At 52.9% G+C, this 14158-nt stretch overlaps 1 protein-coding gene across 1 annotated transcript; it reads left to right on the forward strand.

The window, feature by feature from the left end:
• Positions 1 to 262: 262 nt before the first annotated feature.
• On the forward strand, positions 263 to 13989 carry ARPC4 (actin related protein 2/3 complex subunit 4). Its single transcript, XM_078610733.1, has 6 exons — positions 263 to 338; positions 7091 to 7209; positions 9871 to 9982; positions 10108 to 10203; positions 11644 to 11814; positions 13184 to 13989. Exons 1-6 carry the CDS (start codon positions 336 to 338, stop codon positions 13187 to 13189), a joined length of 507 nt encoding a protein of 168 aa, XP_078466859.1. The 5' UTR covers positions 263 to 335; the 3' UTR covers positions 13190 to 13989.
• The last annotated feature ends 169 nt before the right edge of the window (positions 13990 to 14158 follow it).

Raw genomic sequence — 14158 nt, forward strand, 5'->3', positions numbered from 1 at the left:
TTTTGTACCAGTTAAAAGGGTAAAAACCTACCATTATAAAGTGTGCTGCTTTTATTACAAACAGATCATTTCTCATTTTACGCCATCGCTGTGCAACTGCATGGTTTACAGTTAATTTACAAGAGTAAAGCAGAAGCCACCAGATAGACATGTCTGAATTCAGCAACAATTGTAGGTAATTGTATGAATATAAACAATTGTAGGGATTCTACCCCCCCCCCCGGCGCCAGGGCAAAGTGGTGCGGTCCGTGCCTCGTGGGGGGGGGGGGCGTCAATCAGGGCGGGGCGCGCATGCGCAGTGAGCGCGGCGGCACGGGAGGAGACGGAACGCAGCCATGGTGAGGGCGCGGCGGACCCGCTTCGGGTCGTTTTGTGGGCGATGAATCGCCCCGGTCGGGGCTGCGAGGGTCACCGGCCACGGCGCGGGGCTCTGAGGCGCGGGGCTTGGTGGCGAACTGGCGGAGTGCGCGGCCTCGTCCCCGCAGTCGTGGAGCCGTGGGAGCGGCGCGCGGGCGCGGCCGCGATTTTAGCTTCCGCGTTCCTCTGCGTTCACTACGAGAGTAGTGGTGGTGGTGTAGTGCACTACCAGTGGTGGTGGTGTAGTGCACTACTAGTGTGGTGGTGGTGTAGTGCACTACGAGTGGTGGTGGTGTAGTGCACTACGAGTGCGGTGGTGGTGTAGTGCACTACGTGTGGTGGTGGTGTAGTGCACTACGTGTGGTGGTGGTGTAGTGCACTACGAGTGTGGTGGTGGTGTAGTGCACTACGAGTGTGGTGGTGGTGTAGTGCACTACCAGTGTGGTGGTGTAGTGCACTACCAGTGTGGTGGTGTAGTGCACTACCAGTGTGGTGGTGTAGTGCACTACCAGTGTGGTGGTGTAGTGCACTACCAGTGTGGTGGTGGTGTAGTGCACTACCAGTGTGGTGGTGGTGTAGTGCACTACTAGTGTGGTGGTGGTGTAGTGCACTACTAGTGTGGTGGTGGTGTAGTGCACTACTAGTGTGGTGGTGGTGTAGTGCACTACGAGTGTGGTGGTGGTGTAGTGCACTACCAATACGGTGGTGTAGTGCACTACCAGTGGTGGTGGTGTAGTGTAGTGCACTACGTGTGCTGGTGTAGTGCACTACGTGTGGTGGTGGTGGTGTAGTGCACTAGTGTGGTGGTGGTGTAGTGCACTACTAGTGTGGTGGTGGTGTAGTGCACCACGTGTGGTGGTGGTGTAGTGCACTACTAGTGTGGTGGTGGTGTAGTGCACTACGAGTGTGGTGGTGGTGTAGTGCACTACCAGTGTGGTGGTTTAGTGCACTACGTGTGGTGGTGGTGGTGTAGTGCACTACGAGTGTGGTGGTGGTGTAGTGCACTACGTGTGGTGGTGGTGTAGTGCACTACGTGTGGTGGTGGTGTAGTGCACTACGAGTGTGGTGGTGGTGTAGTGCACTACGAGTGTGGCGGTGGTGTAGTGCACTTCGAGTGTGGTGGTGGTGTAGTGCACTACCAGTGTGGTGGTGTAGTGCACTACGTGTGGTGATGGTGTAGTGCACTACCAGTGTGGTGGTGGTGTAGTGCACTACTAGTGTGGTGGTGGTGTAGTGCACTACTAGTGTGGTGGTGGTGTAGTGCACTACTAGTGTGGTGGTGGTGTAGTGCACTACGTGTGGTGGTGGTGTAGTGCACTACGAGTGTGGGTGGTGGTGTAGTGCACTACCAGTATGGTGGTGTAGTGCACTACGAGTGTGGGTGGTGGTGTAGTGCACTACCAGTATGGTGGTGTAGTGCACTACGTGTGGTGGTGGTGTAGTGCACTACGAGTGTGGTGGTGGTGTAGTGCACTACGTGTGGTGGTGGTGTAGTGCACTACGAGTGTGGTGGTGGTGTAGTGCACTACCAGTGTGGTGGTGGTGTAGTGCACTACCAGTGTGGTGGTGGTGTAGTGCACTACGAGTGTGGTGGTGGTGTAGTGCACTACCAGTGTGGTGGTGGTGGTGTAGTGCACTACCAGTATGGTGGTGTAGTGCACTACGTGTGGTGGTGGTGTAGTGCACTACGTGTGGTGGTGGTGTAGTGCACTACGAGTGTGGTGGTGGTGTAGTGCACTACGAGTGTGGTGGTGGTGTAGTGCACTACGTGTGGTGGTGGTGTAGTGCACTACGTGTGGTGGTGGTGTAGTGCACTACCAGTGTGTTGGTGGTGTAGTGCACTACCAGTGTGGTGGTGGTGGTGTAGTGCACTACCAGTGTGGTGGTGTAGTGCACTACGAGTGTGGTGATGGTGTAGTGCAGTACAACACGTAGTGCACTACTTGTGGTGTAGTGCACTACGAGTGGTGGTGGTGTAGTGCACTACGAGTGGTGGTGGTGTAGTGCACTACGAGTGGTGGTGGTGTAGTGTACTACGTGTGGTGGTGGTGTAGTTCACTACGAGAGTGGTGGTGGTGTAGTGCACTACGAGTGTGGTGGTGGTGTAGTGCACTACTTGTGGTGGTGGTGTAGTGCACTACGTGTGGTGGTGGTGTAGTGCACTACGAGTGTGGTGGTGGTGTAGTGCACTACCAGTGTGGTGGTGGTGGTGTAGTGCACTACCAGTGTGGTGGTGTAGTGCACTACGAGTGTGGTGGTGTAGTGCACTACGAGTGTGGTGGTGGTGTAGTGCACTACCAGTGTGGTGGTGGTGGTGGTGTAGTGCACTACCAGTGTGGTGGTGGTGGTGTAGTGCACTACCAGTGTGGTGGTGTAGTGCACTACGAGTGTGGTGGTGGTGTAGTGCACTACCAGTGTGGTGGTGGTGTAGTGCACTACCAGTGTGGTGGTGTAGTGCACTACGAGTGTGGTGATGGTGTAGTGCAGTACATCACGTAGTGCACTACTTGTGGTGTAGTGCACTACTTGTGGTGTAGTGCACTACGAGTGGTGGTGGTGGTGTAGTGCACTACGAGTGGTGGTGGTGTAGTGCACTACGTGTGGTGGTGTAGTTCACTACGAGAGTGGTGGTGGTGTAGTGCACTACGAGAGTGGTGGTGGTGTTGTGCACTACGAGTGTGGTGGTGGTGTAGTGCACTACCAGTGTGGTGGTGGTGGTTTAGTGCACTACCAGTGTGGTGGTGTAGTGCACTACGAGTGTGGTGATGGTGTAGTGCAGTACACCACGTAGTGCACTACTTGTGGTGGTGTAGTGCACTACGAGTGGTGGTGGTGTAGTGCACTACGAGTGGTGGTGGTGTAGTGCACTACGTGTGGTGGTGTAGTTCACTACGAGAGTGGTGGTGGTGTAGTGCACTACGAGTGGTGGTGGTGTAGTGCACTACGTGTGGTGGTGGTGTAGTTCACTACGAGTGTGGTGGTGTAGTGCACTACGAGTGTGGTGGTGGTGTAGTGCACTACCAGTGTGGTGGTGGTGGTGTAGTGCACTACCAGTGTGGTGGTGTAGTGCACTACCAGTGTGGTGGTGGTGGTGTAGTGCACTACCAGTGTGGTGGTGGTGGTGTAGTGCACTACCAGTGTGGTGGTGGTGTAGTACACTACGAGTGTGGTGGTGGTGTAGTGCACTACCAGTGTGGTGGTGGTGTAGTGCACTACCAGTGTGGTGGTGTAGTGCACTACCAGTGTGGTGGTGTAGTGCACTACGAGTGTGGTGATGGTGTAGTGCAGTACATCACGTAGTGCACTACTTGTGGTGTAGTGCACTACTTGTGGTGTAGTGCACTACTTGTGGTGTAGTGCACTACGAGTGGTGGTGGTGTAGTGCACTACGAGTGGTGGTGGTGTAGTGCACTACGAGTGGTGGTGGTGTAGTGCACTACGTGTGGTGGTGGTGTAGTTCACTACGAGAGTGGTGGTGGTGTAGTGCACTACGAGAGTGGTGGTGGTGTAGTGCACTACGAGTGTGGTGGTGGTGTAGTGCACTACCAGTGTGGTGGTGGTGTAGTGCACTACCAGTGTGGTGGTGTAGTGCACTACGAGTGTGGTGATGGTGTAGTGCAGTACACCACGTAGTGCACTACTTGTGGTGGTGGTGTAGTGCACTACGAGTGGTGGTGGTGTAGTGCACTACGAGTGGTGGTGGTGTAGTGCACTACGAGTGGTGGTGGTGTAGTGCACTACGTGTGGTGGTGTAGTGCACTACGTGTGGTGGTGTAGTTCACTACGAGAGTGGTGGTGGTGTAGTGCACTACGAGTGGTGGTGGTGTAGTGCACTACGTGTGGTGGTGGTGTAGTTCACTACGAGAGTGGTGGTGGTGTAGTGCACTACGAGTGGTGGTGGTGTAGTGCACTACGAGTGTGGTGGTGGTGTAGTGCACTACCAGTGTGGTGGTGTAGTGCACTACGTGTGGTGGTGGTGGTGTAGTGCACTACGAGTGTGGTGGTGGTGTAGTGCACTACGAGTGTGGTGGTGGTGTAGTGCACTACGAGTGGTGGTGGTGGTTTAGTGCACTACCAGTGTGGTGGTGGTGGTGGTGGTGTAGTGCACTACCAGTGTGGTACTGGTGGTGTAGTGCACTACCAGTGTGGTGGTGGTGGTGTAGTGCACTACGAGAGTGGCGCTGTTATCAAGTGCCCGCTACATCGTCCCGGGTAGCCGCTCGACCCGAGGCGGCGCGTGATTCGTGCGGCGGCGATTGTGGGTCTCCAGTGCAGGAGCGGATGTCGGTGTTCCGAGTCGTCGCTGCCTCTGGCCACATCGCCACTGCGTCATCGGAAACGGAGAGAGATTCGAGCTTGGTTGGGTCGTGCTTGCAATTCCATACCTGTCAACCCCTTATTACAGACTATTTCAGACTTGATTGGTTACACTTATAAATATCAACGTTCATCCTACAAAGTCCCATCACAAGATAGAAACACACAAATAGGCAAAAAAAAATATATATATTTTTTGCCAGTATTGAAACAGCTGTATGCCGTATGGACCTAAAACTACATTTCCCTGTACAAGAATACGAGTAAACCATAGTATGGGGTGACAGGTATACAATTCAGCCCGTTATCCCTCCTGGGGTCGATAAAACAACATAAGCAATCTTTAGGTGTCGTCAACAGTGTGTTTCCCACGTGATAGACTCACGGCCCGCTATCAGGGAATGTAATATTTTCGCTTTTTTAACGTGTTTAATGCTGTGGAATGGGTGACCACCAAAGAGTAACAAACAGCCGCTGCTGCTGCTGTCGGTGGCCCTGTGGGGGCGACACGATCTGCAGAGGGGGCGGCGCATCAAACAACCCATTTGGTTTAAGTTAGTTTGATGTAACCAGGTGAGAAGGCGAACAAGAGGCGTGAGATGAGTCTCATTTTGCAAGAGCTATCCCGGGGGCATTAGTCTGACGATTTCCGCAAATTGCTGAATCCCATTTGAGTAATGTGTGGGCGATTTTGGAATTTGTCAAATGTGTACACGTTAGATATTTAACGCTTATGATTGGCATCAAGGGGGTGTGGGTTGGTGGGGGTCTTTAACGTCCAATCTGAAGCGTGCTACTCCGGCTATTATACCCGCAGTATTAATCAGGGCGGCCGCTGCATTAAAAACTACCAACCTCTGCAACAAGCAGCGAACGCCTATTGCCGCAAGGCCATGCCACCGGCCCCCGCGCTACTCCACGATACACTACTTATTTAAAACCATCTGAGAGCCAGCTGAGTGGTCAAGTCAATGGTTTCATTGTACGTCTTATGATGCGCACGTGCCCACGTTCCCCCTGCCTTTAAATCTGCACTGACCGGCAATGTGGGGGGGGGGGGGAAGTATGGTCAGATAACCCGTGCTGTGCGGCACGCCGCGTCAAGGAGGCTATTCATGTGTGTAGTGTAAAGGAGACGGTGTTTTGAAAATGCAAAAACATTTGTCAAAAAAACAGTGTGGCCTTCGCAGTAATAAACAGCAGTAGGTGACGTGTCAAGCAGTGGCCCTGCACCGCACGTAGGCCACAGGTAGCGTCTCACCTCTCCCCGTCGCCTACTATGTATATACATATTCCTTTTAAGGCAGTGTTATTACCTTGCTGATTTTGTCAAGGAGCGCACGAACCATCACGCAAACGCCAGAATCATCTTTGGATAACAAATCGAAGAAAGGCAATGGTCACTGCATCGCGCGGCGCTTTCGGATGCCCTTATTCAGCAGTCTGGAATGATGTTCCGATATTAGGAAGCCACTGGAGCTATGCACTTTTCAATCTACATTAAAAACTAATTTATTTAGAACTGCTTTTTGTGTTTAGTTTGTTATCCTTCCCCCACACCTCCAATTAGCAAGGTTGGCTATGTACGGTGCAAAAGAAGTTCAACATATATGCGTACAAACCCTAGGTGCAGTCAATACAATTTTGACACGGTCAATTATCAGATTGTGCAGAGACCTGATAAATGACTTTCCCGATTGTACCCCCAATGATTTGAGGGTCTAAGACGGGAAGCACAAGGACCTTACAAACACGGAACTCCTCTCTAACTTCCTAATAAGCGGCTGAACTGCCCTCTTTAAATGCCCACGCAAAAGCGACGTTACGAAGCGTTGGGGCTGATGTGATATGTCCACATCTTAACTGCATCCCCACTCGGTTGGCTGATTGGGTGGGTGCCCATGTGGTCGAGGTGAGTGGCAGCAGTGATGGATACCACGACGAGGTCCCCGGATTTTACGTATCTTGGAGCCACTTTACGCCGTTGGTTCCACCCAATATCAACAGGGAGAGCGACGCTTTGCTCACCCCACCGGCAGTGTGGCGTTTGAACGTAGTATGGATGGGATGTAACAGCCTGGTTGAATGAACGCTCAACATAGGAGGAAGAATTAACAGGGTAAATATATATGAAGATTGACCATGATAATAGCTATAGAAGGGTGATAAGGAAACGACTGTACGTCGGTGAGCAAGTGATGGGAGCATATCGGTGAGTGTCGGATCATCAATTTACTCGGTATACACAAACCATTCGCTGAGACCTGAAATAAACTTGGGAGGACCCTCATAAAAAAAAGTCATGAGTCTCAGTGAGGCTGTCCTGACCAAAATAAAATTACGTAATAGTCAACAATAGCGCTTTATGCCTGTGTGCGCGTGCACCTCTATGCGCGCGTGCGTGTACGTGGTACAGACGGCGACTCTACGGCCCTACCTGAATGCAGTGCGCGCCACGCTACAGGCCACACTCTGCCTGGAGAACTTCTCCTCGCAGGTCGTGGAGCGGCACAACAAGCCCGAGGTGGAAGTGAGGTACGTGGTCCCTCTTGCTCCCTCTCTCCTGCTCCCTCTCTCCTGCTCCCTCCTGCTCCTCCTGCCTCCCTCTTGCTCCCTCCTCCCTCCCTCCCTGCGGTTTCCTCATGCTCCCTCCCTCCACCTGCTCTTCTTACCTCTTCCACCTGGACTGGAAGCTGCAGCACTGAGTTCAATGAATTTATTTAAACAACGTTGTCAGAGGCAGTGCTATAAGAGGTATGCCTGCACTGAGGTGGCTATATTGAGATGCCTATGCTGAGGTGGCTATGCTCGAGTGGCTTTCCTGCGTTGCCTATACTGATGTGGCTATGCTGAGATGACTATCTTAGTGGCTGTACTCAGGTGGCTATGCTGAGGTGGTCAGACTGAGATGGATATGCCGAAATAACTAGACTGAGGTGGCTAAACTAAGTAAGAAATATAATTTGAACATCCATATTATTAAATAGGAGCTGGGAATGGGTACATACAAAATAAACACGATTCAGGATATCTTATTTTGGAATGTAGTTCATAAATACATGGATTAGAGAACACATGCAGGTTAATGATGTCATTCAAACTTTTAATAAAGGGTGAGTAGATGTGGGCAGTATGTGTCATGGCTAAAAAGAATGGTGGTAGACAGCGGTGAATGACGGGGTGGCTCCCCCGGGATGGAACGTCCACCGAGGAGATGGAGTGATGAAATCCTTTCGTGTGCACACGATGGATGGATTTATTGTCTTTGCGGGATCGTGAGAGGCAGCAACGGCTTGAGGAGAGGATTTCATCCGGCAGTAGATTGAAGACGACTGACGATGAGTTCGGACGGGCAGAGGTTTTTAATCGGCAAGATAAAGTGGGTCAAGGAAGAGAGGTCGCGTCCAAATTAGAAATCTTTTTGCCGACATGGGGGGACGATCGCGTTCACCCGGGGCTCTCGTCACCAGACGGGGAAGAGACTTGGCCAGGAATGGGAATGGCCGGAGAGAGTCTTCGAGTCGTCGAGCGAGTTGCCTTCGTGCTCTGACTTGTCATTGTTGCCGGGGCGCTTGGTCACACGATCGGGTCGTGCGCTCGTGATTACTTCGACTTGGGCCCGCCGCCAGCGCCGCGACAAGCGGTGGCGCTTGGCGCAGGTGAAGCGTGCAGCGTCGCACCGCCAATCCCCGCCCCGCAGCGACCCCTGAGAGCCCGGGAAGCCTGTTGCGCGTTACAAGCTAAAATTATACTCTTAGGTTTTTCGGTAAAGTCACGTAGGTAAAAAAAAAAATAATACTGTATCAAAACTTGACACAGTAAATTTGGCTGTGACGGTCCCACCTGAAGACGGAGACTTGTGTTTCCACCGAAACGTCGTGATTTAATTTAGTTATTTTCATTTATTATTATTTTATTATTATTATTTTTTACCTACGTGACTTTACCGACAAAACCTAAGAGTATGAATCCTTGCAGTCACGATAGCTTCAAATCTAGAATTAAGCTAAAATCATATTTTATTCTACGTTCACACCACTGTATATTCTATTAAAGTAACAAATAAGCAGGTAGTTCCACCTCCTTCACGTGTCTGGGATAGCTTTAATCCAGTGGGAATTGGTTCAACACGAAACAACTGTGGGCCATTTTGAGAATTCATTGTCTCCAAATATGCTTGAACCAATGCTGGTGAACTGCCAGATGTTTATAAACAGGGGACCCTCTCCATTAGATGTGGGTCCTCATGTACATTCTGGAGTTGCACCGCAGATAGATTCAATAAACTCGCAGCGTTGAAGGACGTGCGAATTAGCCTTGTTCAGTCGTAGATGCTGGTCAGGTTCCTGAAGTCATAGAACACAGGGAGCCAGCACTTATAACTATGCAACTGCTCCATAATATTGGTCGCGAAAGCCTATGTGTTAAACTAGTCAACTACTGTTTAACCTATTTTTTATTTTACCAAGGAAGGCCCACTGAGCTATTTATATCTTTTTCAGAAGTGACCTGGCCACAAATGATTGCTTAATGAAGTGGGTTCTCACGTGGAAATTTATAGCAGCCAAATACTCAAAACGCCTGTTGATTCTAACTGGAGGGAAAAACCGGACGACCCAAATAAAAATCCACGGGGAGAGAGACATGCAAACTCAGTATACACAGGCTTCAGGGCCTGGATCGAACCCACAACCTCCTGTATATCAGGCGAGAGCGGTAACATCTCGCCACCGCAGAGTTTCTGCTCATGGACGAACTGTCGTGTACACATGTATACTGCTGGTGGTCAGAAGTGGCGAGGGGAGTGAGGAGACTCGCACCGTTGTGTGAACGGACCTCGTGCTGGCTGTCAGACCCCACAGCTCCCGAAATACAGACAACACAATGGGGAATACAGGGAAAGCCCGGCAACTTTGCTCAGTGGGGAGAAACCGCATTTCCACGTCAAGGTTTCACCTCCTGGTTGGAGGTTGATTTGGCCCATCATACTTCGGGATGTGGAATTTCCACCAGCGGCTCAGGGCTGTGAAGCAAAGATGAGCACCAATGGCTCAATGTTCATCTGAGGAGCAGGAAATCACCCTGACAGAGCGAGAGTTTTCTCCGCCCGTAAGCGGGTGACGGCACTTTGCCGAACCGCACCACTTGGAGCCTCGCGCGCGTTAACGGCCGCCGTCCCCGTGCTGCCCCGAGCAGGAGCGGCAAGGAGCTGCTGCTGCAGCCCGTGATGATCAGCCGCAACGAGAAGGAGAAGGTCCTCATCGAGGGCTCCATCAACTCCGTGCGCATCAGCATCTCCGTGAAGCAGGTACCGCTCGGGCGCTCGCGCGCACGCAGCCGGCCCCCGCGTTGGCCTCGCGTTCAACTGCGCACCCCTTGTCCCGTGCGGGCCCTGACGCGCACCTTGCCCCCGGCCCCCGCCACTCTCCCCAGGCCGATGAGATCGAGAAGATTTTGTGCCACAAGTTCATGCGCTTCATGATGATGCGGGCGGAGAACTTCTTCATTCTACGGCGCAAACCTGTGGAGGTAACCCCTCGCCGCCCCCTCACCGCTCGCCCCCCCCCCTCACCGCTCGCCCCCCCCCCTCACCACTCGCCCCCCCCCCTCACCGCTCCTCGCACTCAAACACACGTCTCAGCTTCCTCACCCCTCTCCAAATCCTATAAACTAACTAAGCTAAACTTTTTATTTCACCAGGTAAGGCCCCTACTGAGCTATGTAGCTCTTTTTCAGAAGCAATCCTGGCCACCACAAATGATGGCTCGGCGAAAGTGGCTTGTCGTCGAATGGGAATTGACAGCAGCCAAATACTCAAAACGCGTGACGTTGATTGTAAAATGTGGAGGGAAAAAACCGGAGGACCCGGAAAAAAATCCACGCGACCGCGGGGAGAGAGACACGCAAACTCCAAATATACAGCAGGCGTCACGGTCGGGATAGAACCCGCGACCCTCTGCATACCCGGAGAGGTGGTTAACATCTCCTAGCCACCATGGTGCCCTCCTCACCCCTCTAACCCTCCCTGCCTAACCTCTTAACCCTCACTTTAGTCCTCACACTTCACCCCCCTGTGTCACCCTTTTCTCTTAATTCCTCAACCTTATACCCGTGTCTCACCTATTCACCTGTGGCATAGGGGTGTGTGTGTGCCTGTATACAGCTCGTGAGAGATTGAGCTGGTAGTGCGTGGTGTCACGCAGTGTTAGTGCTGTGCGTGTTGTGTTTATGGCGGAGTGTACACACGAGGGCGCGTGTGGTGGTGTGCGACCGACTCGGAAGCGAATTTGCTGCTCCGACGAGCACTGAGGCGGCGCTCGCATCCTGCATGAAGCCCCTAGACCAGTGCTGGAAACTCCACATTTCTACGGTGGGGCTGAGACTGTATCGGACAACCGCTGTTGACTCCCCCACGTAATCTGGACTCGTTTACAGTCAAGCCGCAGTTCCTCCATGACTTGAAAACTCGCATCCGTTTCCCCATTTTCTTAAGGAACCAAAACCTTGGACCATCGTCATTTTCTAATAACTATCGGCCTATATCAATGCTGCCATTTTTTAAAGCAAAAAGACTCGTTGACAGACTACAGATGCAGGAACATCTGTAGTCTGGAAGACTTGTTGACAATCAACCGTTCGGGAATTCGACCCCCCCTTTATAGCACTGAGACACAGTGTGCCGTGCGCAGTGTAACGTAGACAGTGTGCCGTGTGCAGTGTAACGTAGACGGTGTGCCATGTACCGTGTGCGCTGTATGGTGTGCCCTGTACGGTGTGCCCTGTACGCTGTACGCTGTGCCGTGTGCGATGTACGGCGTACGGTGTGCGCTGTACGGTATGCCCTGTACGGTGTGCCCTGTACGCTGTACGCTGTGCCGTGTGCGATGTGCCGTGCGCGGTGTACACTGCTACACCTGCTACATCGAAAACGGCGTCTTCCCCCCCCCCCCTTTTGTGGGCGCTGCACAGGGCTACGACATCAGCTTCCTCATCACCAACTTCCACACGGAGCAGATGTACAAGCATAAGCTGGTGGACTTCCTCATCAACTTCATGGAGGAGATCGACAAAGAGATCAGCGAGATGAAGCTGTCCGTCAACGCCCGCGCTCGCATAGTGGCCGAGGAGTTCCTAAAAAACGTGAGGCTATCACCGAGACCCCTCGCTGAGACTCACCATCACCGAGACCCCTCGCTGAGACTCACCATCACCGAGACTCACCATCACAGAGACTCACCACCACAGAGACTCACCACCACAGAGACTCACCATCACAGAGACTCCACCATCACTCAGACTCACCACCACTGAGACTCACCATCACAGAGACTCACCATCACTCAGACTCACCACCACTGAGACTCACCACCACAGAGACTCACCACCACAGAGACTCACCATCACAGAGACTCCACCATCACTCAGACTCACCACCACTGAGACTCACCATCACAGAGACTCACCATCACTCAGACTCACCACCACTGAGACTCACCATCACAGAGACTCACCACCACTGAGACTCACCACCACTGAGACTCACCATCACAGAGACTCACCATCACAGAGACTCACCACCACTGAGACTCACCACCACTGAGACTCACCATCACAGAGACTCCACCATCACTCAGACTCACCACCACTGAGACTCACCATCACAGAGACTCACCATCACAGAGACTCACCATCACAGAGACTCACCACCACAGAGACTCACCACCACAGAGACTCACCATCACAGAGACTCACCATCACAGAGACTCACCATCACAGAGACTCACCATCACTGAGACTCACCATCACTGAGACTCACCACCACAGAGACTCACCACCACAGAGACTCACCACCACAGAGACTCACCATCACAGAGACTCACCATCACTGAGACTCACCACCACAGAGACTCACCACCACTGAGACTCACCACCACAGAGACTCACCATCACAGAGACTCACCATCACTGAGACTCACCATCACTGAGACTCACCATCACTGAGACCCACCACCACTGAGACCCACCACCACTGAGACTCACCATCACAGAGACTCACCACCACAGAGACTCACCATCACTGAGACTCACCACCACTGAGACTCACCACCACTGAGACTCACCATCACAGAAACTCACCACCACTGAGACTCACCACAGAGACTCACCATCACAGAGACTCACCATCACAGAGATTCACCACCACTGAGACTCACCATCACAGAGACTCACCACCATTGAGACTCACCACCATTGAGACTCACCATCACCGAGACTCACCATCACCGAGACTCCTCACAGAGAGACTCCCTGAGACTCGCTCACCCATCACCGAGGACCCGCTCGCTACCGCCAGTCACTCGTTACTCGAGACCCGGTCACCGCCGTGACTCACTCGGGGTCCTCCGGGTGCTCATTTAGAGCCTGGCTGCTGCTGAGAGGTTGCGGGATGAAATTCCGTGGTGACGGCGGCGGGTGGTGATGGTGACGCCTCCTGCCTTTGTCGTTACAGTTCTAGGCTGAGACGGCCGGAGCCCTGCAAGACGTGCCCAGCCGAGGACCACCGGACGCCCCCCCCCCCCCCCCCCGCTTGCGTCCACGCGGCGCGTGCTGCGACCTCCACGGATTTTTTTGTACAAAGAAATTGTCGGCAGTTGGGCTCGCTTGTAAACGACGTGTGATTCGGATGGTGTCAGTGACGATACATATTCATTTATGAGTCGGTAACCAGCCACGCTTTTGAGAACCATTTCCATCCCCGGCTCATCTTTGTATGCGCCTCCTCTTCTTCCTCCTCGCCTGGCAGGGCCGAGTACTCGCCGAGCCGGCAGCACGCCGGTGTGCACCCGCGGGAGGGGGCGGGGGAGTCACGCCGCTCGGGTTTTGATTGACAGCTTAGTGGGGGCGGTCTAACGAGCCTGATGGATAAAACGGCGTCAATAATAGCAATAACACCCTCTCGGCGCACAGCCCTCCGTGAACCCTAATCGTGAGCCCCCCGCCCCCCCACAGATTTTATTCTCAGAATGTATTCTCAGATTGTATTCTCAGATTGTATTCTCAGATTGTATTCTCAGAATGTATTCTCAGATTGTATTCTCAGATTGTATTCTCGCCGTTCGTTCACTGGGGCAGCGACGCGACCTCCCAGTGGTGGAGAGCGCGTGTTCGATGCCCTTGAGGTGCCCCGGCATAAAGCGCAGAGGGGAGCGGCGGTGTGTGGGGGGGACACGGGAGGGCGGTGGGGGTCTGGGCCCATGCAAGTGCCGCAAGTTTTGTCACTGGAGCATCCGAATAAAAACGACCGCAGCTCGCCGACCCACGTGATGTGCTCTTGCTCGAGGGAGACGCAAAAAAAATGGGATTCGACCGACCATCGTGGTTTTTTTTATTTTGTTTTTAAAGCAGTCCTTTATTATTTCTAAGTCTACGCTAACGGGGCGCCGGGCGGGTTGGCGGGCAAGGAGGCAGCAGCAGCAGCTCCTCG

The sequence above is a fragment of the Lampetra planeri genome, chromosome 34 (assembly GCF_965212315.1).
Source record: "Lampetra planeri chromosome 34, kcLamPlan1.2.h2, whole genome shotgun sequence".
NCBI lineage: Eukaryota > Metazoa > Chordata > Hyperoartia > Petromyzontiformes > Petromyzontidae > Lampetra > Lampetra planeri.

Excerpts from the sequence above, each read along its gene's own strand:
- ARPC4 (XM_078610733.1), top strand. Across the intron at positions 9,983-10,107 it reads TCAGCATCTCCGTGAAGCAG|GCCGATGAGATCGAGAAGAT; the intron begins GTACCGCTCGGG and ends CACTCTCCCCAG. Across the intron at positions 10,204-11,643 it reads TACGGCGCAAACCTGTGGAG|GGCTACGACATCAGCTTCCT; the intron begins GTAACCCCTCGC and ends GGCGCTGCACAG.